The sequence below is a fragment of the Molothrus aeneus genome, chromosome 9 (genome assembly GCF_037042795.1).
Source record: "Molothrus aeneus isolate 106 chromosome 9, BPBGC_Maene_1.0, whole genome shotgun sequence".
In the NCBI taxonomy this organism is placed as follows: Eukaryota; Metazoa; Chordata; class Aves; order Passeriformes; family Icteridae; genus Molothrus; species Molothrus aeneus.
In genome coordinates, this window is record NC_089654.1 from 18,998,544 (window position 1) to 19,025,272 (window position 26,729).

The 26,729-nt window shown below is 38.3% G+C and overlaps 1 protein-coding gene and 1 long non-coding RNA gene across 2 annotated transcripts; one reads left to right on the top strand and one right to left on the bottom strand.

Annotated features, from left to right (window-relative positions):
- Nucleotides 1–1,714: 1,714 nt before the first annotated feature.
- On the bottom strand, nt 1,715–4,704 carry LOC136560213 (uncharacterized). The gene is made up of 3 exons (XR_010784095.1): nt 4,579–4,704; nt 4,324–4,475; nt 1,715–1,937 (listed from the first exon to the last, which is right to left on the bottom strand). It is a non-coding gene; the product is annotated as an uncharacterized lncRNA (long non-coding RNA).
- A 163-nt stretch (nt 4,705–4,867) lies between these two features.
- Nucleotides 4,868–25,902, top strand: SLC35A3 (solute carrier family 35 member A3). The gene is made up of 8 exons (XM_066556073.1): nt 4,868–4,952; nt 14,716–14,920; nt 15,772–15,926; nt 16,035–16,157; nt 17,339–17,510; nt 19,629–19,747; nt 20,256–20,389; nt 22,798–25,902. Exons 2-8 carry the CDS (start codon nt 14,734–14,736, stop codon nt 22,886–22,888), a joined length of 981 nt encoding a protein of 326 aa, XP_066412170.1. The 5' UTR covers nt 4,868–4,952; nt 14,716–14,733; the 3' UTR covers nt 22,889–25,902.
- The last annotated feature ends 827 nt before the right edge of the window (nt 25,903–26,729 follow it).

Below are 26,729 nucleotides of genomic sequence, written 5' to 3' on the forward strand. Positions count from 1 at the left end.
AAATTTGGTACAGAATAAAACAATAGATACTGCTTTAAAAATATAAATTCAGGTGTGTTGCACACAATAACACTAGTTTCCTCTACAGATCACCTCAAGACTCTTCCCCTTAAGCATTTACCTTAGACAGACTGTTTGCCACTGATTCAGAAATGTTACTAGTGCAAAAAGCTGACAGATGAAATGCATGACTAACTCAAAAGATGAAGCCTACTTTTCATTAGTATTACTGTGTTTGCAATGTCTCACTCTACCATAGTAAAAAAAATTAATTGCTTTTTACTCCACTGGCAAGCATTGGTGTTCAGTGTTCTCTATTAAAAAGATAATCTCACATAGAATGGAGAGGATTCTTAACACTGCAAATAATTTTTTTCCCCCAAACTACCTTATTGTTAATATTAACAATGTTTCTACAATAATACACATGGTGCTCTCTAAACATGCCTGACATATAGAAAATCACAAATAAAGTCTATTTTTTTTTCTCTTCAATAGAGCCATATGTAAGACATTTTGATCCATTTATTTATGGAACAGAACAGTCTCAGCAGGTGTTTTGTGACTGTTTGCCCAATTTATTAATTTCAGCTGTTGAAGAACTTCGAGGCATTAGATCAGAAGTCTTTTACTGCATCTTTTTAGATTAATATACTTTCCAGATTATGACTGAGATATCCTGTAAGAAGTCCTGTGATGTTTCCTTTTGCACAGAATAACAAAAAGTAACTGCTGTTAATTTTCTTCACTTTTTTTTTATAGGGATCTTATCCCTCAGGAGGCAGCCAATATGGTGGGCAGGTGAGTATTCTCTTTCCATCCCATCACTTCAAACTCTTTTCTAACACACTTTCTAGATCATGTCAGTTACTTGATGATGACTGATACATTAATTTGGCCATTTTATTAAGTTTAAACAGTGGAGGTAATACGGATTGAAGTTGTTTCAGTAAGGTGACTAAAAGATTTGGTTACAATGAGTTACTGCTCTGAGTGAAATATTCTTTTGAACATATTATAGTTGCCAGGCTGTGTTTTATAACACTGCTTTCTTGATTCTTGTGGTGTGTAGTACAGAGTGTAAATTTTAAGCATCCCATTTACCTTTTTTTGTTCAAAGAACACCCAAATAAACTTGTCCTAAGTACTGCAGAAATTGTCTCAAGACAGTGATAGACAATTTTACATTGAATTATTACAAGTTTGATTGACTTACAGGGCTCATATCCTTCTGGAGGCAAACAACATGGTAAACCAGTAAGTACAAAACATTCAAATTTACCTTTCTCTTTTCTATGTTGCTGAAAAAAAAGAAAAAACCGTATCAAGTTAGTTATGGACTAGACAGTTAGAGAATTACTTTAATATGCAAAGAGTGGCACATGATTTACTTATCTGGGATACTCTCAACAAATGCAAACACAATATTTATTTTCACACAGTTTTGAGACAGCACTTTACTGTGTAGCTGAACTAGTAATCACAGAATGAGACCACTGGATTTTTGTGTGTGTGTGTGTAAGGAACTTCTGAACAGCTATTTCTGTCTATGGTTTCTATATAACCATAGACTGATACCAGGAGAATTATGGTTTAATTGGACCTTATTATTTTTTCTATTCCATATATTAAACACAACTATAAACCAGTTCTTTTTTCTTGAGAATTTTGCATAAATTTTTCGAATACAACATTTGAAAGAACATACATCACAGAAGATGTTAAATATATGTATTTCAGATAAGGTTTTGCCTGGGATTTTTGGATGACTGGATACAAAACAGTGTTCATTCTTCTCTGGTCTTTAATTACAGATAGCAAGACTATTTAAGCACAAATAGACTTAGAGTCAAAAACAGGTATCTTTTTTCAGGGTTCCTCTTCCTCAGGAGGCAGTCAACAAGGAAAGCCAGTAAGGATATTCTTCTTTCAGTATTCTGCAATCAAATTAGAAATGGGGATATTGGGTTTTAAGATAGGTAACAACGAGGGTAAAATTTTAAATTATGTTACAATAGTAAATGTATGAGAAAAATTATCAATGAAAATTGGAATATTTTGCTCAAGCTTGAACCTTAGGATGAAGCAGCATTTATTCCTCCCACAGCAAAGTTTTTACTCATAGGAACATGGTCGGGTCAACATGGTCTGATAAGAATGATGCATTTAAATATCAGGGTAATTGTTTCAGTTTCCAACTCTGTAGTTTGGACAAGACACATTGCTTTGACCCATTCCTCTGAAACTCTTCCTGCAATAAAAAGGACATAGCTGTGCTTATTTGAGATCATTCAATTCAAACGGGGGAAAAGTGCAGTGAAAATGGTAAAACCAAAATCACTATCAGACCCTCTTATATCCAGGGCATTTTCAAGACTGCTGTGTGCTCTTTGGACACGGTCCACTGCAGCCTTGTATGACAAAATTAAATGGTTCATAATTATTTCACAGGGTGGCTCTGGCTCAGGAAGCACTTACTCTGGGAAACCGGTAAGAATACTTTCATCACAGCACTTAAATCTTCTTTTCTCAGTAAACAAAGAACCTGGGTGGTGTGTAGAGAAATTTTGGGATGACTTGGTCTGAAGAGAACATTCTCTGTTAATATTAGCTCAACCTTCCTCTAGAACAACTTAAAACCATGCTGCGGGTTAAGCTATTAAAATCTTGTTGGTCACAGGAAAAAACTGTGTTAGAAACCATTGGCTGGGAACACCTCTATAAATTTGTTTGTTTGTTTGTTTTCAGCAATCACCTTACTCAGGCGGCAGTCAAGTGGTAAGAACTTTTCCTCTATAGTTTCTACTGGTCTCTTCCTATAAATGTCACAGAAAACTGAAAGCTGTCAAATATCCTACATCTGAATAAATGTTGGAGAACATATGTGCAACATAATAAATGAAATAGTCTTAACAAAAATGAAGAAAAGTGGGACCACATAGGTGCTTTATACTTTTGACCCTATCACTGAAAAATATGTGTTGATATAAATGTGGCACATGATCTTTTGATGTCAGAAGTGTCCATGTAATAGACAGGGCTAATAGAAAAAGATTTCTCTGAAAATGTCCATGCTTTTATAATAGCAATAAAGAGAACTATTTAGGAATGGGTTTATCAAATTTCTCTCTCTTTTTTTTTTTTAATAGAGCTCTGCTGGGAAACACTCAACTCCCCAACTCCTGATGTTATTCAGTGTTTTGAGTGCCTTTGCTCTCTCTGCTGCTGTATCAAAATGGTCTATATGAACTTCTGTAGTGTTACTTGACATCCTAAACACTGATTATAATCTGTATTATTAATTACTTAATGTATAAAAAATACCATTCAGTCAAATTGGCAGATGCTACTTGGCTGTTATGTTGCATGTCTAGCTGGTATGTCATGTCCCTCATTAGTTTACCTCTGGTTTTAGTCATTAGTAGTTCTCATTAGTTGTGTCAGTGTTTTAGGCAGCATTTTAAGAGAGCATATGGTACCCTACCTATAGGATATGTTTTTATTTCCAATAGGGAATGCGATGAACACCTACATGAAATGATTGGTGTGACAAATGAATACTTAGGAAAATATTTGGTTATTAGCCAAAGTGGACAAGGTGAAATAAATTGTTGTATATGCAAACTGAGCACTGTGCCTGGTAATCATGGCATAAGGTAAGGCTAATGTATACTTCTGATAAGCAGTTCTCCATGGGACCGAAGAAAAGATACTGAAGTAGTATCAGAGTATTGGTTTTAGTATTTTGTAAACAAATGCAAATTCAATATGGAGATTGCAAAGCAAAAAAAACCAAACAAACAAACAAAAAAAACTCCACAGGACTGATTTTTTTTGGTTAATAAAAGTCTATTCATTAGAAAAATGAAACAGATCAAAGACATTATGAACTCCATTCAAACCAACTGCAAATACCTAGAGTTCTGTAAAGAAGCATATGAGGCACATGTACCCCAGATCAGGCTGATGAACTAAAATCTGCTGAAAAATAAAACCTTTTTCCTTGGAAGGAATAGAGAAATAATTAAATTCATAAAACTAATACCATCTTGGCTCCCTTTCTCAAGTATTTAGTTTAACCTGTGATACCTTGTGTATCTGAAAGATTAATTTCGGGAGTGCATCTACAAGCAGGTTACATCAGTGTGCTTGCTGAAACACCAGGGCCCATTTTTGAGTTCAGCAGCAGTTCCACACCTTGCAGTAAACTCTTCAGGAGCTCTCAGAGCCACCTTCTGTTTGGTGTTAACAAAGCGCATTCACCTAAAGCATACTTCTAATGAATGTGTTATCTATTGAACATGCGCCTGCTATTAAAATTACCATTGTTAGTAGTGTGCTTTTCTGTCACGGTTTCCAATTGTAATTGGTGGGAGAGGTCTCGATCCAAGTTCTCCTACCAGCTTCCGCGGGGCCAGGATTTCACCCGGTTTTGATGTGCAGCACTACCGTTTGCCAGCCATCGGTAAATCAACCTGCAATTGACGCACAAAGTTATGCCTGTTTACAATCTTCAAAATTCGGTGGACAATTTGCTTCTTGGACAACACAGTAATGTTCTGTTTGAGAGGCCCGTACCTTAATTCGAACCAGCCCTACCATTCTCTAATAAATTTGTGATGGGTTTCATACAAAACGCTGGTGTCAGTGGCTGCCGAAGTGCCCCGCTCACGGCTGGGGCGGATCGCTGCCCAGGCCGCAGGGAGTGCGGGCTCCGGGAGCCGCCCGTGCCCCGCGCCGCTGCCCTCACACGGCCGGGGCCCGGCCCCGCGCCCGCCCGGCCGCTGCCGGCTCTCGCTGCAGCCGCGGCCCTGGGAACCGAGCGGGCGGGGCTCGGCGGCAGCCGGAGCCTTTGCGGGACGGGACCGCGGCTCCCGGAAGCACCGGGAGCCGGAGCGAGCCGAGCTGGGCCGGCGGTGAGCAGCGAGCGGGGCCGCCGGGCGGGAGCGCAGGTGGGAGTGGAGCCCGGCCGGGCCGCCCCAGCGGAGCGGTGCGGGGCTGGGCGTGAGGGGGAGCCTGAGGGAGGCCTGCGGGGGGGAACCTTTGGGGTTAGTGGATGGGGCGGGGAGCAGGGCTGTGGGAGCAGGCACGGGAGGGAAAGGCTGGGATTGAAGGGACACCGAGAGAAATGGCTGGAAAAGGAGCGGTTTGGGCAAGAGGGAGGAGAGGGTGATGTTGAAGTTGCTGTGGGAAAGCGGCCGTGTGTGAAGTTGGGAAGGGGCAGGATCTGCCCAGAGCTGTGTCAGTGCTGCTGAGGTTGTGACTGCCTTGCTGGTGCTCTGCTGAGGAGATGCTAACTATGCGTGATGTGGTGCTGCATGTAAAGTTCACAGAAATGCACATTTTACAAGTATTTGCATGGTTATCATAATTTTTTACCAAGTTTTTGAAATGAGAAGCGCTCTAGTGGTTCAACACTTATGGATTAAGCGGAAACTCAGAGGATAGAGAGATAACAAATGTAATAATGCATATTATGGAATAAACTGAAAGATAAAAGATAAATATCAAAAGGTACCCGAAGTTGTTTCGTTTTATTAAATACTATAAACTATGTTTTAAACCAGAGGAAGGAAGACTTGGATTCCAGATAAAATATTTTAAGGTAATGATTGGGTGAAGAAGACTGACATAGCTTTGAGCAAAGAGGGGTGTTATTTGGGACATAAAGAAGGTATGCAACAAACCTTTCTAAATCTGAGTAAGCACCACAGTGGGAAGTTTTATTTTTCATTGGGTCTCTACACAGGAGAATTGGTATCTAAGACAACCTTTGCTTTTTAAAGACCTTATGTGCAGAATGACAGAGTGGGTCTTGGAATTAACATTAGGTGATGGACTGCTTTTCTTGAAATCTGTGGGGTTGCTTCTTTCCATAGGCACTGCACTTGACTTACCAGTGTGCTCACCGAATTGAGCTACAGGCTGCAGGGTGAGTTTGAGGGAGGTGACAGTTGTGGAGAAAGTGATTTACAATAATCTCTCCCTTTGGAAACTGTAGTTCATTATTCCCCTGTACATTGTTAGGCATTGTGAGAAGAACTTGTGGTTGAAAATCACAGTTCTGAGCGATAAGTATCTGTTGTTTTGGGATGCATGATGTTCTGGTTGGTAGAAGTAGTATGTGTAGCACAAATACTGGTTTGGGGCAAGACTGGTTCTAGTAAGTATAAATGTGCTTTCTTTAGAGCAGTGTATTGTTAGGAGTAACTCTGCCTCCAACAATCCCACAGGCTGCCTACACAGCCTAATTACTTATTCAGGTGATGCTATTGTTTGTAACTAGGAGTAAAAGGCAGGGATCATCTGTGCTAATAACCTGTGGAATTCAAGTCACATGTCCCCTTAAACCGGTTCTGGATTTGGTAGTGTTCAGGGAGCACAACACATACTTATCTTTGGGAAGGCTTGCTAGACACAGTTATTCCTCCCAGACTGTTCTTGAACCGCTCGCTGCCTGGGCTTGTTCTTCACTGGTTACTGCAGTTCCCACCATATGGAAGCTCCTGTGCAGGCTATGTGCCTTTGCTGGAGCTCAGGAGGCTGCACAGCTGGATCACATCAATGGAAGGTGTCTCTGGAGGGGAGGAGAGATTCTTAACATCTCTACTTCTCAGGATCTGGCATGATAATGTCAGATGGTTAGGAGTTAGGTGTTCAGGATTTTGCCACTGGATTTCTGAATCTTGTCTTACATTTATATCTCTTCAGTGCAGTTCAGTTGTCTCATTTTATTTGTAATCACTAGCATGCTGCAATGCCTACAGATTGATTTTCCCTGGAGGATCTAGTTTGTGTTATTCTACTCCAAGTAGGTCACCTTGACTGAGGTGTTTGACACAGTGTTGTCTTGAGCACCCAGACTTGATTTGTAATTCATAAATAGCCTAAGTGTAAGCTGCAGCTGAAGCCCAGCTGGATTCAATGTTCAGTCTTTCAGCACCTTAAATCAAGCTCCTTCACTGGCTTGATACATCTGCAGGAGCTGCATTCTGGCACTCCCTTGGTTCATGGCATTGCACTCCTGTGTGCTTGAGGAGGGGTGGGCATTTGAACTGAAACTGAGAACTGAATGGCTCCTTGCTTGCAGAGGCTGAATGTGGCTGCTGGGATCTATCTGTGCTGTGATCTATATAATGAGCACAGTGTATGTACTGTGTGAAAACGAGGCAGCTTGTATCAAATTTCTGTCTTGGCAGGCAGAGTTTGGCTTAATGACTGTTATGTCAATATAAAACTATTGCACTACTGGGCAGAGTTGAAGTCTTCATCTTATAAAAAAGTGCTGGTGTTAACATTTAGCTTAATGAGGGCCTGAAGTTCCAGAATGCAGAATATTTATACTCAATATGTGATTTGTATAACATTCATCTAACCAAATTTTCATCAGCCAAAAAAATATGATCTCTGGATTCTTGGGTCTGGTGTTAAGGATAAGGGTGGTGGGCTTAAAGAGCACTTAGCCACAGATCCCACATTTTAAGATTCACAATGCTTTACTCTTCCTGCCTGATACATAGATTAGAATGCTATTTTTTTTCCCCCACAAAAGAAAGAAACAAATGGAAAACCTTTGGGAGCTCATAAAACAATTCACCTATGTTCCCTTTCTGCTCAGTTTTCTGTCATGTAAGAAAACCTTGCCTGAGTCCCAAGGAATTTATAGCTTTCTCTGAAATGAGACTTTAGTTAATAGTTAATATGGAATTGCATTCCCTTTGTTAAACTTGGCAGTGATGGAATTTCCTGGTTGAATGATATATATGGCCAGTGAATCACTGATACATCCTCCACTATCTTTGGCAGAAGCCAAGGTTTTGGAGTAAAGTTGAGAAGAAATTATTGGTTGATCTTTAACAGTTACCATTTAATGTGTAACTGCTCTGAACCTAGGTGCACTTGCCAGTTTTGAAAACCATCTGCGTGGTTTTAAAATGGCCAAGAGTTGTGGTTTGACCCCAGCTGGCAACTAAGCACCACACAGACACTTGCTCACTCCCCTTGGTGGGATGGGGCAGACAATCAGAAAGGTAAAAGTGAGAAAACCTGTGAGTTGAGACGTAGACAGTTCAGTGGGTAAAGCAAAAGCTGCACATGCAAGCAAAGCAATCCAAAGAATTCTTTTACCACATTCCATGGGAAAGCAGGTGTTGGGCCATCTCCAGGAAAGCAGGGCTCCAGCATGTGAAACAGTGACATGGGAAGACCAACAGCATATTCTGAACCTCATCCCTCCTTTCTTCTCCCAGCTTTATGTACTGAGCATGACTCCATATGGTCTGGGATATATCCCTCTGGTCTCTTGAGGTCAGCTTTCCTGGCTGTGCTCCTCCCAACTTCTTGTTCATTCCCAGCCTCCTCCCTGGTGGGGTGGGAGGTAGAAAAGTGTAATTCCTGCTCAACAATAGTGAAAATGTCCCTGTGTTGCCAGCACTTTTCAGCACAAATCCCAAACACATCTCCCTGCCAGCTACTGTGAAGAAAGTGAACTCTACCCCAGCCAACGCCAGCACACGAGATACGGTTGTGCCTAGGGAGCAAGATGACATTGCAGGAGCAAGGTCCTGCAGTGATCTACTGTGTTCTACTTGATCACCTTGTCTTAAAAATACCATTTGAATGCAGTTATGTTTTTACTTCTTTTCAGTAAAGATTTTTTTAATGTAAATTGAGAAGTTGGAAATACTGCCTGAAGGAAACTTTCATATGAAAAAAAAACTTTGTTCCTCAGTTTCTGCTCGAAGAGTGAGGAACAGACTTTGCTAGAGGATTTTATTTTTACCACACTTCTGAAGAATTGTACAAACTCAAAGAGAAGCACAGTTTTGTTTTTGTTCATAGTGTACTTAGTGCACTTTATGTCTCCAGCAAGAAAAATGAGTAACAAACTGGAAAACAAAAGAAGGAGTAAGGTAAGTTTTAAAATTATGAAGTTATTTGCAGTGATTTAGTGCAAAGTGCCAGGTATTTGGGGAGGAACAGCTGACAATTGTAGATAGCTTATGGGAGGGAACAAATAAGAAACCTGTTCACAGTATGAGGAAAATGGAAAATGTAGTAGTGGCATTTTAAAGTGAGATATACAAAATTTTTAGGACATGCATTGCTACAGTTACAGTGACATGACAGATTTAATCTTGTGGTGGTGAGGGGAGAAAGAAATGTATTGTCAAATTTTAGCAGTCCAAATATGGCAGTTAAATTATTTGTGTGTCTGTAAAATCTACTTCAGAATGCAGTTCAGCAGCACTTAACTAGATTTGGAGAGGTCTATGCAGCCTCTGTACCATGGGGAATATTTGTCATAAAATCACAGAATGTTTTGGGTTGGAAGGGACCTTTAAGATCATCTGTTTCTGACTCCTTGCCCTGAGCAGGGACACCTTCCATGAACCATGTGGCTCAAAGCCCATCCAACCTGGCCTTGAACACTTATGGAGTAATGGAGTTTCTCCAGTTCTCTGGGCAGCCTGTTCCTGAATTAGCCCAGCCCACACCCAGGCCCTTGCACTTGGCCTTGCTGAATTTCATGAGGTTCCTTTCTTCCATTTATTTCTATACTTAAAGTATAGGTTGTATTTTACACCACTTCGGATAAATACAAAGCTATATTCACTCAAAAAAAAAAAATATTTGTGGACTAGAAGTTTCTCTGAGGAATGTAGTTGTGTTGCAGAAAATGACATGTTACTTGTGTGTTAACCAGCACAGGGAAGAGGGCAATGCGTGTAGAAAGTAAGTAAAGCATAGAATGAAGTTTTATAGTTTTTTAGGTTCTGTGAGTTCTCTCTCTTACTCCACCTTCCAGTTGGGCTTTTCCTTTGTTGACAGCTTATTGTATTTGTGTACGTGTGGCATCAGCACTAGGTTCATATTTCACTGGAGAAATATGAGAACACCATCCTGTTTCTTTAATCTCTTATCCTAACTTCAAAGCAAATGCTCAGGAAGTGTGTCCATACATGTACCACTGGAATGACACAGAAGCAGATTCAATCAGTGTTTATTTTCCAGCAGAACCCATATGGAGAATTTGGTGTAGTAGCACAGAAAATTTAAACTTTGCCTTTGGCAGTTTTGAGAGGCTGGTTGTCTACTTCTGTGTTGGGCTTTGCATTTTAACTGATACACAAATGCCTTTTGTTGGTTGAGCAATTTTAAACTGATTAGTCATAAAATTGAATAAGACCTAAGAAAAATAACTCCTGTAACTTGGCTTTTTTACTCTAAAAAACTGTCAGCAGTAAAAACATTTCACAGCTAGGCTGGAAGGAATTTAATTCATGTAATGACATCACTGTGAAGATTTGGAGCATGATACTAGTTAGTTTATTTTTCTTTTTTTAAATTAAACTTTACTTGTGATGGGGTATGGAGGAGTAAAGAAATAGTTGCCAGTAGAGGTTATTTTTGTGAAATCTTTTGGTGAATTTAACTTACTTTTTTGTGAGACTTGCTGGAATTTACTGTTAATTTTTTTCTTGACTTTCATCTACTTCTTCAGATAATGTTGGGTGCTTGGAGTTTTTCCTATAAGTTTCTCTGATACTCCCTGTAATTCTGAGTCCTTCTACAAAGTTAAGAATAGAATCAGTTCATGAACTAATCCTTAATTTTGCACAGGATTTTGCAACAGTAGATACTTCTACAGCTGAAAACTTTAGAAGTTTATACCATCAGATCTTTAAAAGACAAAATCTTAAGGTTAAGAAAAGTCCCATAATCTTATTGCTCTGTAGGAAACACTGATTAGTACCAAGGAGTTTTGGTGTGCTGTTCATTAAATCAAATTGATTAGGGCCTAATTTCATCTGCAAATGTTAGAATTTACCAGTATTTGAGGAGGGAAAGTGTAGGGATGAAATAAAAATAAAACGTAAAATATTAAGTTTTAGCCTGAGTTGGAGGTATTACAAAGGGAGATGAAAATCTGCAAGTCAGAAATGTATTCAGTTTTGAATTAATATTATGAGCTGGAAATATGTGATTTTCCTCTTTAAAAAATCTGCTTCTTTTGAGGAGTTATTCTTCAGACTTTGGGCAGTATGGTACTTTGAGCTGAAAGTATTACTTCCTGTATAGATTGCTTCGCTTTGGTTTGTGTTCTGAGAACATTTCAGCATCCTTCTCCTTTTACTTTCAAGGAGAACAGCTCTTCACATAGAATCCAAATTTTATGCAGCTGTGAGTACTGAATCCAAATGTTCCGTGGCTGTAAATGCCACCTTGGCTTCCTGTGGATTGGCTCCTGTGTGGGCTGCCTTCCTTCCTTGTGGCTGCAGGGTGTGTCCCTGGCACACCTAAGAAATGACGCAGAAGGAACTGATTTTTTTAACGTAGACTAACAGAAGAGAAAGTACCGAGCCCAGTCCCTGAGATGAGTTGTTTAGTATCATAGTCAGGGAACTGCAGGTCCTTAGCACATCCCAGTGTAAGGTACAGGTCAGAAGACAGAGTTCATGTCACCACTCAACTTCCAGTTTTTGAATGAGCAAACCTAAATCTGAGTTTTCAAACAGATTTATCCTGCAGAGTACCGAGCAGTGCATCCAAAACCAGTGAGAAACCTGAGATGTAACTGTACAGGAAATGCAGTGGGAACTTTGATATCTTTGTTGGTTTAAGACAATCAGATGTGGGCTGTTACTGAGGGCAATAGTTCATTTGTTCTGTGACTGCACAGGCTGCTGCTGTGAGGGTAGCAGGAGCTCATGGCTACAAGTGAGCTCTTACACCTCTGATAGTCACCTGTAAATCTAAAGGTGCTATGAGACTGCAGTTGAAGACTGCCCAACTCTTTAAAGTTCAATATCTTGCTCCTTTTGTGGATTGTTCACAGTTTGCAGGAGAGGTCTGTGAGCTGATAAGCTTCTCTTTTAAAAGAGAAGGGACCAGGAGAGCTGATGAGGTGTTCTGTGTGCTTAGGAGTGATTATATTATTGGCATCTGTACATTTCAGAACTCTAGTTCCTGCTCAGTGAACCAGCTTGTAAGTACAGCATGAAACTTCACACACTTGCTGTCTACAAGCCTGTCTTGCTGACCACTGATAGGACAACTTTTAAAAAATACCCTTATTTCAGCTATCATGCTGGACACTTAGGTTCCCTTCTATGTGCACTTTTGGAACTCTGAAATGCATTAGTGATTTCCTTGCATTAGCAGGAAATATTTCCTGCCTTTTTGAGATACATTGTTTGGGGAAAGTTCCCTTTTTCTATCATGACTTCAGAGGAAGAGAAGACAGAAGTTAAATATAATGATGTGGTATGGATTCTTTATGGCTTTGTTTATGGGTTTATCAAAGTGTTGTGCTTGTTGGTGTATTTTCATGCTGAATGCTCTGGTACTTGCTCATTAGCATACTTGTGATTTACTTTTAAAATTACATTTTAAGCTGCTTCATAAATAGATGGTTGTATTTTACAAAGAAATGTGAACATTATTTTTAATACTACTGTCTGTTTTGAAGGTCACAGAATTGATATCTAATGATTTTTAACATTTGTAAAACCCTTTGTCATTTCACAGGCTGACAGAATGCAGAAATTTGGGTTCGAGTCAGGAGGGATATGTGTGTTCGGAAGCATTTTGAAACTAAAACCAAACAAACAAAAACAAGTTTAAAAACCTACAACTTAAAGTTCTAAGGACTTATCTGTATGTGTGCTTTCATGAAATTTTTGTCTTAACAATATATTGCTTTTTATTTCCAGTTTTTCAGGTTTGAATACTAAAAAATGAGATAGATGGGAACAGTGAAAGAAATTGTTTGTTCAAGTTGGCTCACATAAATGTCAGTTTTCTCTAGTATCACAGGCAAGCCTTTTAGTGACATTCAGTTCTGTATCTTCTCTCAGTAGGTTTTTTTTTCTTTACCTTTTTTCCCTCTGTCTGTGTTGCTGGTACCTCTCCAGAAAGCATGGTCTCTGAATGTGCATGTCACTTCTTCATCACTTTGCAGGAACCATTCTTTTTCTCCTACTTGTTCTCAACTGTAGCAAATTTATTCTTCAGTCGTTGTTCTTCAACTAACAGATCATCTCAGTTTTGTTGTTTAGGATGCGTAATTCCACAGTTAACACCCTCATGTAATGGATTATTTCACCAGAACCAGTGGAAAACAGCAGATCTTGAGTATTGTCTGCAGCTTTCTTCTCCTTGATAGTTTATATTTCTGTTTGATTCATATTGCTCCCGTGCAGTTGCATCTTTAGTATTTGTTTCTTCAGAAGTTAAATGAGATTGTAGTTCATGCAAAAGTATCTCTTATTAAAATTCCTTAATGAAACCTTGTGTGTTTCTTCCTTAGTTTCAGCATCCTGGCATCTTTTTCTTCCTTATTTGCCAGTATGCTTTTACAAATATTTTTACAAAGGTATGATTTTTTAAGACGAATAATTTTATTGCATAGGATACAAATGTGTGCTTCATATCTTTGTGGCTGTTGATAATTCACTCCTGTTTGCAGGTTACTACAGTGTCTTTTAAGTGTCAGTGTTGTACAGGTAATAATTTGACTTTGAATATTTGACTGGAGAAAATCTATAAATGCTTAGAGACAAGATAAGCACAAATCAGAAATATTTGAAGAGTTTAGCTCTCCAAATGTCTACAAAACCAGCAATGAAATGCATCTTGAGCTAGAGAAATGCAGTTAGCAAGAAACTGCTTCAGTTCTAGCCATAAATACTTGGAGGCACCAGCACATCCTTGAGCAGTGTGGACAAAGCTGTGTAGTTAATGAGTCAGAAGTTGGGTGCCTGCAGGTATAAAACACGAGGACAGCTCTGCCATATGCATCCAGCAGCTGGGCTGTGTCTTGACTTCTGAAATTGAGAACAACATGCATTGTCTTGGCTTGTTACTCTTCTTTTGCTTGTAAACATAGTTGTAAACTTCTAGCTATTGATTTGATTTAACTTTGACATTATTAAATTGGCTCTGTTTTTGAGTAAGTGGGCAATGAAGGGAGTAGAAGATAATCTTTTATAGAAAGCATAAGTTTCTGTGTATGAAAGTTCTTTATATGAAGCATAGCAAAATTTATGTGATAGTCTGAGTAGCAGCAAGCTTTTTTAAAATCACCTTGTCATATATTGTGCTTGCAAAATGAAAAATACTGTCTCAGTCTTCTGCAATAAGTTAATCCTTTAAACTGGTGACAAATTGCAAAGAAAACAGCATCAACGTGGTAGAGATGAAGATGGTACAGCTGTACCAACATGAAGTTTGTGGTAGTCAGCACAGCCTGAGAAAGCAGTTGCAGTCACCTAGTCATCTATATTCAATGAATTCTTTTCTGGGCAGGATAATCAGCAGGACAGGTTTAGTGCTGCCTCCCCTAAAGCTTCTCTATCCCATGTCTTCCTCTCCAACTCTGCTTTCCCTCAACTCTCCTTTCCCTTCACTGCCAGGCATACCTCTCATTCTCATTTAAAGCAGCCCAACCCTCACCCTTCTTTTGCTGGGACAGTGCCACCTGGCAAGGCAGAGGCTGCAACCTGACAGCCTTGGGAGAGCTGGAAGAGTGGGAAAATCTCTTCAGTCTGGGAACAGCTCACTGCAGCAGGAGCACTGGGCATTCTGCTGTACCCCAGCAAAAAACACCTTCACCTTGAAAGTACCCTCTGAGCCTTCACCTACATAAACAAACCAGAGATTCCCAATATCTGCAATATGACCTTTGGGTTTGTTTCTTTTTTTCTGTTTCAGAAAGGAAAAGGTCAAGAAATGTCTGCCAATTTAAAGTACCTTTCCTTGGGCATCCTGGTTTTTCAGACCACAAGTTTAGTGTTGACCATGCGCTATTCTCGGACACTGAAAGAAGAAGGACCTCGTTACTTATCCTCTACTGCAGTAGTTATTGCTGAACTTCTGAAGATTTTGGCCTGTGTTGTATTAGTCTACAAAGACAGCAGTATGTGTCAAATTTTGCACCAAGTAATTTTCCTAATCAATATGCTGTATTGTAGTGGCAACTGCAAAGCAGCCATGTGAGTACAGGCATACAACAAAACATTTCCCTTCTCCTTGTGTAAGAAATAGTCTTGGAAAGACAATAATCATACTGCATATTTACTTGAGTGAATGGATACTGAAGAGGGCAGGAATGAATTTTATGTTAACATCTCAAAGTTTGTGTTTTCTCAGGCATTTTAAGAAATCTGTATGTAGAAGTAGGAAAAAATGAAAAGCTTTAAGTGTGTCCAAAGGATGAATGATAATTTAGAAACTGGTGATAAACAGCAGATACAGAAGGGAAGAAGCAATTTTGTTGTTACAGGAAGAATCATAGTTTAAAGCTAAAAAAGAGAAAACTATATTCACATTTACTCTAGTTTTTATTTTGTATATTTAAAACTGGATTTATCTGGTTTCTGTTTGATTTGCAACAGCTTAAAAATGTCATTGTCTATTCATAAATATTGATGACTCTGTAGGATTCTAAATGTGCACTTTTTAGGTGGTACTCTTTGATATATTATCTTAAGTTATTGATAGAGTTTCAATAAGTTTAACTCAAAGTATTTTGAATAATTGTTTTCATTCTGATATTCCAGGCTGCAGGAAGACACTTGCAGCCATATTTTCATAAGGAAATATACAAAGCCTGTGAAAGTGAGACAAACATAGATGGTATTTTCAGGTCTTGGTGTAGTGATAGCTATAAAAAGGGGCAACAGTTTAAGAACAGAACATTGCTGTTTCTCTTTTTTCCACTCCTTTCCTTTTAGTGAATGTCTATTTCTTTTACTGTTTCTTTGGTAGAATGCAATTTACGGACTCTGAACAGAGTGCTACGTGATGAAATCCTTAACAAACCCATGGAAACCCTTAAACTTGCTATTCCTTCAGGAATTTACACTCTTCAGAACAACTTGCTGTATGTTGCATTGTCAAACCTAGATGCAGCCACATACCAGGTATTGCATATTTGGAATTCTCTGTAATTTAAAAAAAAAAAAACAAAACAACAAACAAAAAAGCCATTAATTGTGGCATAGTAGCAGTAACTGTTCTGGTTCTTCTAGGTTACATATCAACTGAAAATTCTCACCACAGCATTGTTTTCTGTGTCCATGTTGAGCAAGAAACTGGGTGTATACCAGTGGCTGTCACTAGTAATATTGATGACGGGAGTGGCATTTGTGCAGGTAAATATTTGCAGGTGATTTGTGGGGTTTTAATGTGTTTATTCAAGAAGCATGGATTTCTATACTGATTATCCAGCTTTCTGATTCTACCAGCTGCACACGAGCCCCAGAGTATAGTCAGGAGGTACGAATCACAACTGGACTGGGGATCAAATCCACAGTGTAAAGTTAAGTCATGAGATGATTCAGTGGATTGAATTTTTTTTTTTTGGAGGACACCAGAAATGGCTCAAAGGCAGAAGATAACACCTCTTTTGCAACCCAGTGCTCTACTACAGAATGTGACAGGGCCTCTGGAGCAACCTGCAAGTAATAATGATAGCAATTTTATTAGCACAGGAATTCAGGCATTAGGAATTCAGAGATCTTCTCTGCCAGTACAGGCTGTGTTCACTTTGTCATATGGATTCAGCATGGCAAACTTACTTTGGACTAATTTAAAAAATCTAAATTGGCCTCAGTTCTCAATAGTGCAGGTATCAGAGTTGATAGTTTTCAGAGGGCAGGATCATAGGATAAGAGACTATTCTAAGAATTTTTAGCAGATTTTAGTATACCTGGAAATCTTTCACTTTAACATTTAAGAATTTGGAAAAAGATACGGTGATTAAATTCAATAATGAAAAATTAGAACAAAATACTCTGGCAATATTTAACAGACTCCTCAGAAAGTTTTTGTCCATGGCATTGCATTTTATTCAGTTAGCCTTAGACACATTGCAAGATTTAACTGGTCTGCACAATCACCAAAGAGGGGCACATGAAAAACACAATTCATCCTACCTTAAAGACAATTGGTGTAAGTAGTTTCCTAACTGTGCTTATATTTGTAAGGTAAACAACTGTTGGGTGTCACAAATTGGTGACAGAGAAATGACCATGATAAGTCATACTGGGATTCATAAACAGTTCTTGCTTATAAAACATAAATCCTGCAGCTGTTTAAATTGATGAGTATTCTCCCAGTTCAGGCACAATTTTACTCCTTACATATACATAGGAAAATAATTACAGCTTTGCAGTCCTTTAAAAGTATTTATAGTGCAAAATACAAAATTTTTCAAGTATGTGATTGTCTGTATTTAGTAACTGTTACTGTTGGTGGAAAACAAATTTGCATTTTGTAGATTCTCATGACTTGATTTCATCAGTGAGTTTTATGTAATTGTTTTTACATCCAGTGGCCTTCAGACTCTCAAGCAACACCTGCTAAGGAGCACTCAGCAGGATCACAGTTTGTAGGCCTGATTGCAGTTCTCATAGCGTGCTTTTCTAGTGGATTTGCTGGAGTTTATTTTGAGAAAATTTTAAAGGAAACTAAGCAGTCTGTGTGGATCAGAAACATTCAGCTTGGTAAGTTTAATTTTAATCATCTGTTAGAGATACTGCATTCTGAAGCATTAAGACAATTGTGCAAAATAAATGTATAAATAAAAAATACCACAAACATGTTAGTATGCTACATATAAGTTATTTTAAAACCAAAATTCAAACTCTGCTAGAGGGAATTATAGCCATTTCTTTCTGATTTCAGTCTAGTTCTTGATTTACTTTGTTAATAGAGTAATTGTACATTTGTGCAGAAACTGTTAATTGAATTTTTTTTACTATTTTTTAGAGAATGTAGGAATATTAAAACAAATTACATTTCCATGTCAGTGTTTTAAGATGTTTTAAAATTAATGTATTTTTTTCTCTCATGCCTGGGTAGGCAGCTTTTTGTATTAAAAGTGCAAGCTATAAAATCTGCTTTGTTTGTGAACAAAGTGGAGGTAATTATTTACTGTTATTTCAATACCAAAAGTCAGTTTCTTTTGTGTGCATAATCATTGAGGAGAGGCATATGGAAAAGACCAGCTCATCTTAACTATTTCTACAGCTGTACCTACAGTGCACCTATCAGTGTGTATCACATTATATTCACATCACCTATATTAACATATATTAAGCACTCTAGTCTTCACCTGTAGGCAAAAACTATTTATGGCATATTTGAATGAGTGCACTGAGCAGAATTTGACCTTCCCATTGCCTTAGGATGGACTGGGGATCAAATCCACAGTGTAAAGTTAAGTCATGAGATGATTCAGTGGATCAGAGCTGTGTGGAGAGTGGTAGAATGTAGCACAGTACTATAAGAACAGGAGATGGTGTGGCTTCTTTTGTAATTAGTTAGTTGGTCAATAAGCCATCTTTTTTTCCTTTATTTTCTTACCACTGTATTTTAATTATAAATGGTTTCAGTTAAAAAAGCAGAAGTTAATTTTGAATACATTAAAACATTTTTACATCACCGTAAGTGTTAGCCAGACATTCATAAGCAAGAGCTCTGAAGTAGAGTTTTTCTTAAAACACAAGCTAAAAACCTGCATGTCCAACCAGGTTTTCATTTTCGTATCCATAGAGAATTATGAAAACTGTTGAAAATAATGGGAAAATAAATTAAAATTGTTTTAAAAATCAGTTTTTAGTGCACGTCAATACTATAATAAGGATGTATGAACACGTTATTGTATTTCTTTATCTTAACAGATTAATTGGCAATTACAAGTAAATGGTTTAATGTGAATGATAACTATGTTTTTAGGTTTGCCTACAAAAGAATTATTTCTTGTCAAACAGAAGGTGTTATTTTGTTCAAAACAATTCTGGCTTTTTCAGATGCTGAGAAATATGATGAAAATCACCTTTTCACAGAGAAGGAATAGAAAAACTGTTGCCCCTATCATGCTCAGGACTATAGCAGACATAATCACAGAGTAGCTGCTTACAGGCTCGAGGAATTAGGAAAAGCTTCCAATTTGATAGAAGAACAGTGGACTCACCAAATTAAAAACTCCACAGTCTCACCTCAGATTCAGCTTTTGACATTAAGTCTCTACTAGTAAAAATTCATTGTGTTTGAGACTGGCTCAGGAGAATCCCATTTCAGAGATCTTGTCTGAATTGGCAAACTGCTAATTGCTGCTCCTGCTGTGCCAGAGAGCTTCTATTCCACTGAGTGTTTTCCCTGTTTTTCTCTCCAGGTTATATAGGGTGACTTCAGCCTTCAATCATGACTAGTTTCAGGAAAACTGAAATTGCATTTAATTAAATTGCATTTAATTTTTGTTTATGGCATATAGCAAAATTCCTATATTTTGATATATATATATATATATATATATATATATATATATATATCAAAATATAGGAATTTTGCTATATGCCATAAACAAAAATCTCTCCATTCCAGTAGAAAGCAATGGAAGATAAGTATATAAGGATTTCTTTATGGAAACAATCAAAACTTGTTTCAAATGTGGAGAATAGCTTTTAAAAGAGAACAGCAAACTGATTGCATTTGGATGTGATACTATTGCAAGTGACAGTCCAATTTTAAAATCAGAAATGCATGAGCAGCCTTTAAGGGCAAGGAACCTGTTTGCATGTTTTTCACCTGAAGCTTTTAAACCAATCTTGTACTTTCAGGGTTTTTTGGTAGCATATTTGGACTGATGGGTGTTTACATTTATGATGGAGAACAACTGTCAAAGAATGGATTTTTTCAAGGATACAATAAACTTACTTGGGTGGTGGTTGTGCTACAGGTGAGACCTCGTGTTGCATGTTTCTGTGAAGGCACTCAGAGATTTACTCTTCTATAAATAACTGGGGAAACTAATGGGTGTCCTTGAAGGTGCTGAGAATTCTACAGTTGAAAGTCTGATTTATCATTATTCTCATACTCTGAATGAAAATCTGGAAAGTATATAGCAAGTATGTGATTAAGTATTGTGCAAATTAAAAGCATGTAAGCATTATTTATTTTGTGATGTTTAAATTTATCTCTCTATATGCCCTTCCTCATGTGACTAAAAATGTACAGTACAAGCATTTCCACTCAGTTAATGGTGGTAATGTGATCAACAATTTCTTTAATGGGGAAAGAACTACTCCTCCAATATTTATTGTCAACTGTACATATTCCTAATATAAAATAAATGTATTGCTCCTCAACACAGACAAAAGCTTTTCCTAAAGTGGGTGCATGGTGTCAAAACAGATGCTCTCAGTCAAATTATCAGTTTGTGAATCCAAACCTTGCTATTTTTCCAGGCACTTGGAGGGTTGGTGATTGCTGCTGTTATAAAATATGCCGACAACATTTTAAAGGGATTTGCAACTTCTCTCTCCATTATACTGTCAACATTGATCTCCTATTTCTGGCTGCAAGATTTTGTCCCTACAAGGTAAGAATTATTTTCCATGTTTACTGAAAAAAAATAGTTGAAAACTTACTGCTTACCAGATAAAACTGCGAAAATAAATAAAAAACAAATCCCATCCAAGCCCGCACTTCCGAATGTCTAGGTCCGGCTTGCACATCAAGGTTTAGCCTCATCCCGTAGCTAACAGGGAGTTTCTCAGGCGGGTGAGGAGCCGCTGGCTCGGGGTCCCGCGGCTCGGGGCCGCGCTCCCTGCGGCTGCTGCCGCTGCCCGGGGCCGCTCTTCGGGCCGGGCGCGCCCCCTGCGGCCCCGCGCGGGCACCGCGCCCCTGGCGCTGCGGGCCCGGGACCAGGGACTGCCGCTGCTCCGTGTCCCGCACTGCGAGCCCGGGACCAGGGACTGCGCCCGCTCCGTGTCCCGCACTGCGGGCCCGGGACCAGGGACTGCGCCCGCTCCGTGTCCCGCACTGCGAGGCCGGGACCAGGGACTGCGCCCGCTCCGTGTCCCGCACTGCGAGGCCGGGACCAGGGACTGCCGCTGCTCCGTGTCCCGCACTGCGAGGCCGGGACCAGGGACTGCCGCTGCTCCGTGTCCCGCACTGCGGGCCCGGGACCAGGGACTGCCGCTGCTCCGTGTCCTGCACTGCGGGGCCGGGACCAGGGACTGCCGCTGCTCCGTGTCTCCAGTGCAGGGCCCGGCGCAGGGGCATCGCCTCTGTGCTGCCTTTCATCGCCCGCAGCACAGGTTCTAACACAGGTGACTGCAGTCACGCTGCAGCACTGAGTTGCACAAGGGCACCCAGAAGCCCAAAGGCAGAGCTGTTTCCAAAGGCAATGCTACATTTTGTAGTGAGAACAGCCAAGAAAGAAAAGGAAGTCCTTGCTCCATTCTTCTAGGCCCTGTACAGTGTCCTGATGCTTTGGGGATCAGACTGTGGTGGCTCTGTGTGCCACAGGCTTTGTACATGGGTAGGTTGAGAACACTGCTTGTCTTGGCAGTGCATGTTCCTGTATGGAGTGTAGAATTAATAATCCCACTTCCAGGTGTAGGAATAGGATTTTACTTATGACTGACCAACACTCCTTGCATATCTTACATGTACTTATAACACAAAAATATTTTGAATAATATTTATGACTTTTGTATCTGGTATAAAGAAACATCTTTTTATCTAAAAATATATATTTGCAATACTGTGGTCCCTTTTATCGTTACCCATTCTGTGATTCCGTATTGTCAGGACTTAAGCATTCAAAAAAAGGAAATTGAATAGTTGTTTAGTCTTAAAACAACTATTTTTTAAGTTATTTTTTAAGTCTTGAAAAGTGGAAGACATTGAACTTAAATTATAAGTAGGTTATACTTGTCCCATTAAAACAAATGTAGAAAGTGCTTTAAGAATTTCTGTGTACTCAAATGGAAAATTAATAAGTAACTTAACAGCTTCTGCAAACATGTTGAAAATTAAATACAGCCAAGTAGTAGTATGTAGAACTTGAGGCGATCCCATTTAATAAAACTTGACTAACTTGAGTTAATCAAACTTAATCTTTAGTCCCTTGCTTATGCTAACAATGCATTTAAACTGAAACTGTGTAATTGTTTCTGTCACATCAACAGTTTTGAAAGGGTAATCGATGTAAAGTACTTAAATGCTTGAATGTGTTGCAAGGGGCCATGTCCCAAAACAGGTGAAACATATTCTCTGAAGGATTATCATATCATATGCCACACTTTTTTAGCATTTGCTTCAGAAGATGAAATTGTTGATGATGTCATGTCTGTGATGAGATTCTTATCTAAAATATATACTGATTGTGTGGTGGCTTCGGTTATTTTGTATCAGACTTTAACTCTCAAAAAAACTTGAAAGACCAAAATGTCACAATAGAAAAGATGCCTTTATTGTGTTTTCATAAGACAGATCTTTCTGTATCTGACAAAAATTTGATTATACTGACTTGCAAACTGGTTCTTGGGCAGCAGTAATTTATTTTGACACAAGCTTTGGACTTCAAAGCAAACACAGCTCCAACAACATGATGTATGTAGTATAAGAATGGGTGGGTAACCACAGAAGCTGCTTTTCTTCAGCTCCTGATTCCATTTTGCATAAATCTTTAGGTAAAAGTTTAAGGAAAAAAGGATTGATCTGATTGCTTTTGGAAATTCCATGAAAGTGTAAGTTTAATTTTCAGAATATGTTAGTATAATGATACATTAATTTGTAGTTACAAGTTTCTTACCTCAACAACTTTCTGCATCCCTCTAAAAGAAATACATACAAATTATTTTGCTCTTTATTAAGTGGACAAATATAATTTATCTTTCTGTTTTCCTCATGGAAAAATGTCCGTTCTTTTGATTGTATTGCATAAATAAATTTGCATCAACTAAAACAAACTTTTTTTTTCATCCCTGTTCTATTCAGTGTCTTTTTCCTCGGAGCCATCCTTGTAATAGCAGCTACTTTTCTATATGGTTATGATCCCAAACCTGCAGGAAATCCCATTAAGGCATAGCAGACTTCCTCATCAGCCTGCTTCTCGAGATCATGCCCTGGGGGCCTTGCTAGCACTGGCATGTGGGAAGTGTCACTGTGCACTGCAAGGGAAGGATGACTGCCCTGCATATATTGAAGAAATGCTGAAGAGTAGTTCTGAACAGCCAGAGGGGTTACAGGTGGAGGGTGATGCTGTCTGCAACTGATGGGGGGGGAAATGTCAGGGGAATGCCCAGTGCAACTTGCTAATAAAAACTTGAAAGGAACCAAAAGTTTCCAAGAAACTACAATTAGGAATGTTTACAGCTTTGACTGAAATTGCATCACAAGAATTACTGTATTGACTGCTGCAGAAATATGTCCTATGCACTCTTTGAAAGAGCACACAACATTGTCAGATTGTATGTTTTTGCTATTCAATTCTATTTAATCTTAGTAAATATGTTTTTAACTGTTTGTCTATTTCCGTGAAATGAGCAGAAAGTCATAGTTCTAAAGTGATGGTTCTAATTAGGTACTCCTTATTAAAACTGAAAATTTAAGTATGACTGAAAGACACTTTCACAATATAAAATATTTTTATATTTTTAGAAGGCTGATTTAATAACAGAAATCTGTTATTAAATAGTATTTTAATTCTGTTGCTTCTATAAAACTGTTGTAAGAATGTTAACATTCTCACTGAAACACAAAGGGAGGAATACTCCAGCCTTCATCAGCCTGTAGTGTTGGAGCAGATGAAATAACTCTGGGAACACGGGCTGGAGGTTACTGTGCTAACCTGGGAGCAGCAGTAGGGTTGTGATGGCTGCTTGCTCAGATGTGATGTTCATTCTTTTTTTTTTTACTGATCATAAATCAACTTTTTGGTAGAACTTTAAAAGTAGTTTTTGTGCTTTAAATAGCCTCTGAAGATTTTTTTTAAACCATGATTTCAAAAAACAAAGAGCTCATAATAAGCATTTTAAAGGCATTATCATTGTCTGTAACAGCTCCATCTGGAGATATTATGGTATGGCATCTGTATACTGTACTGTACTTTATTACAGAGGTGTTTTTTAAACAAGTGTTGTTTACTCATGAACTCTTCCAGGCTTTTTCTGTATATTTCTATGTAATGGTTTAATTAGAGTTTTGATGGGGTTTTTTAAATTATTATTATTTTGTTCTGAGAGTCCTTGAGCCAACAGACCAAAATGGGCTCTCTGGACCTATTTGTTCTAGTAGTGGAATTACTTTAATAGGAAATATAATTAAAAAGCAATTAATTGTGCAATAGGTAAATATAAAAGCATGCTGTTATTCTGTTTAAAGCAAAAAAAAAAAAAAAACTACACAAAGAAACCTTGCTGCAATTAGATTAATTAGACTGTTATGAACACTTGAAGTATCTGCATATAGTCAGAAACACTAAAAAAATCTGGAACTAATAAACAAAAAAAACTGTCTTAAAAATCATTGGTTTTCAGGTTCACAATGGATGTTAATGTCGAGTGACTCATGTCACACCCGTGATGGTGCATTTATATAAAAGCATTTTGGGAGTCCCTTACCAGTAGAATGGCAAGTGGTAAAAATGTCTTTATTCCTTTGTTCCTTGCCGCCACCCCCTCCATGCTCTTTCTCACATCTGTCTTGTACTAAAGAAAATGTGTAATAGAAAGGCGTTTTAAAATGTTTACCGAAGTACCTCATCTGATTGACAAGGAGATTCTGTAGGAGTGCTCTGAGTTGTCTTAGTGAAGTATTGTAAATGGGAAAGGAAGAATTCCAATTATGTTAGTCAAGTAAAAATGGTTTCTTTCTTCTGTTGGCAATTACATGTTTTATCAACATTTTGTTTGTTTGTCTTATCAGAGCAAGACATTAAAGAAATATCAGAGCTCTGCCTAGGGCTTGTTAAGCTTTGTGAACTGTGAATCTGTCCCAGCATGTTGTAATTGCAGTAGCTTTGCTACTTGGCAATCAAAGCTATCTAAGTGGGCATTCTGTGTTAATACGAAATCTTTTACACGCGACATTCAATGTGGCACAATCTTTGAAAAGTCACATTTAGCCATTTCCCCCTGCGGTGCAGCCTGAGGTAAGATGTGTGTGTAGAGCAGCAGCTCACGGTGGCGCCAAGCATAGAATGGGACCTGCACAGCTCTGAAATGAGTTGGGAAGTGGTGGTGGTAATCTCTCATCTGGAGTTTGGCCCTACGCAGTGATACTTTTGATTTTGTGAATCACAGTAGCAGGAGTGTTCGAGTGATATAATTGGTTACTTTCTTAAGAAAAGTCTCCAAAAAACATAAAAAGCAGGTTGAGAACACTTTAAAGCCGGTTGTACTGGAAGGGACCAGAAAAGCCAAATAATTACCACGTGGCTGGAGCTCTGTGACATGTAGCCTGGTTTTAATACTTCTGGTACGCCTGTCAATATTTGCCAGGATGTTTAAAGGAAGGACCAGGCATATGTCCTGGTCTTTCCTTTTCCCTCTTTGCTTTGGAATAGAATGCCATGCAGCTTTGTAAAACTGCCTGCTGTACTAAGGAACAGTAGCTCCTTTCTGTAAAGGAACAGTAGCTCCTCTCTGTAAATCAATGACTTCCATGCTTTCACTTGACAGCCCAATTCTGTTTTCCAGCAGAAGGATAGATCTCCTCACAGACTTGTTGCTGAAAAGGAAAAGTGAATTTGCATTTTTAGCTGTGTTTCCTCACAGAGAAGAAAGGCTCTTCTCTGAGGTGTGACTCTGGACAAGGGGAGGCAGCACTTGCTTTGTGAGAAGAGAAAGGATTTCAGGAGGGCTTACTGATTTCTGTAACCTTTGTATTGGGAAGCATGTGCACATTTTCTCACTGAGATACTTCTGTATTTGGATCTTTATTTTTTTAAAGTAGCTTTAAGTCTATAACTCATTAACTAACCAAAGAGGAATAGCTAGCACAGAGTTTTGGGAGGTAGTGGATAATGTGCTTTGAGTTTGCCTTAAAAGCAAATGGTGTAAGAGTCTAACTTCCCAAAAATAAACTTGTCTTTCTGAACTATTTTCTGACTTTTAGACAATGGTTTTGTTAGTTTAGTTGTATATTTAGGAGGCTAACTTATACTTAGCAGAATTTTGTTTAAATATTTATAAAGTTATAGAAGTTATAGCTAGCTATTTATTTGCAATAACTTGAATTATGTGATTTTTCTTTCTGGACTTATATATTGGGTGTACTAGTATTTATTGAATACTTGGATATTTGGTAGTTTTATTTGAGAATCTCTGGGATATATGGTAAATGGTCAAATAACGATAAACTTAGGACTATCTTCAAAGCAAAAGATATCAGTTCAGTGGTGAAAAAATTTGAGTGTAATAAAGTAAGATAAACTTTTCTTTCAACATTGTATTTCTAAGCAATCCATAAGTGCCCAAAAATGTATTCTCAAATAATTCAGATAATTCTCAAAGAGTTCAGGTAATTGTATAGTTTTATTCACTTCATTGTTTTAGACAAACTTTAAGAAAACCTCCCTTTCTATTTGTTTCAGTAAAGGGTAGATTAATGTTCTAGATTAAACTTCTATAGTGTAACACCTTTGTTTTTTTCCTACAATGTTTTAGTAACTATTGTGTTATTTTTCCTCAAAAAGACAAAACAGTCTCATTTTGCTTGTGTTTCATGTGCATACAGGCCTCTCACAGGCTCTTAGTGGTACATAATTCTTTTGTATGTGTTTCTAACTTATTTTTGTGGCTGTAATTCAAAATACAGTAACAGATTTTGTTCATTTTTTTAATTGATAAATGAAACATTGCACTTTTTCTGGGTTTTTTTGTCAGTAACTTTCATATTTGAATGCATTTCCTGATCAGCCCTGCATG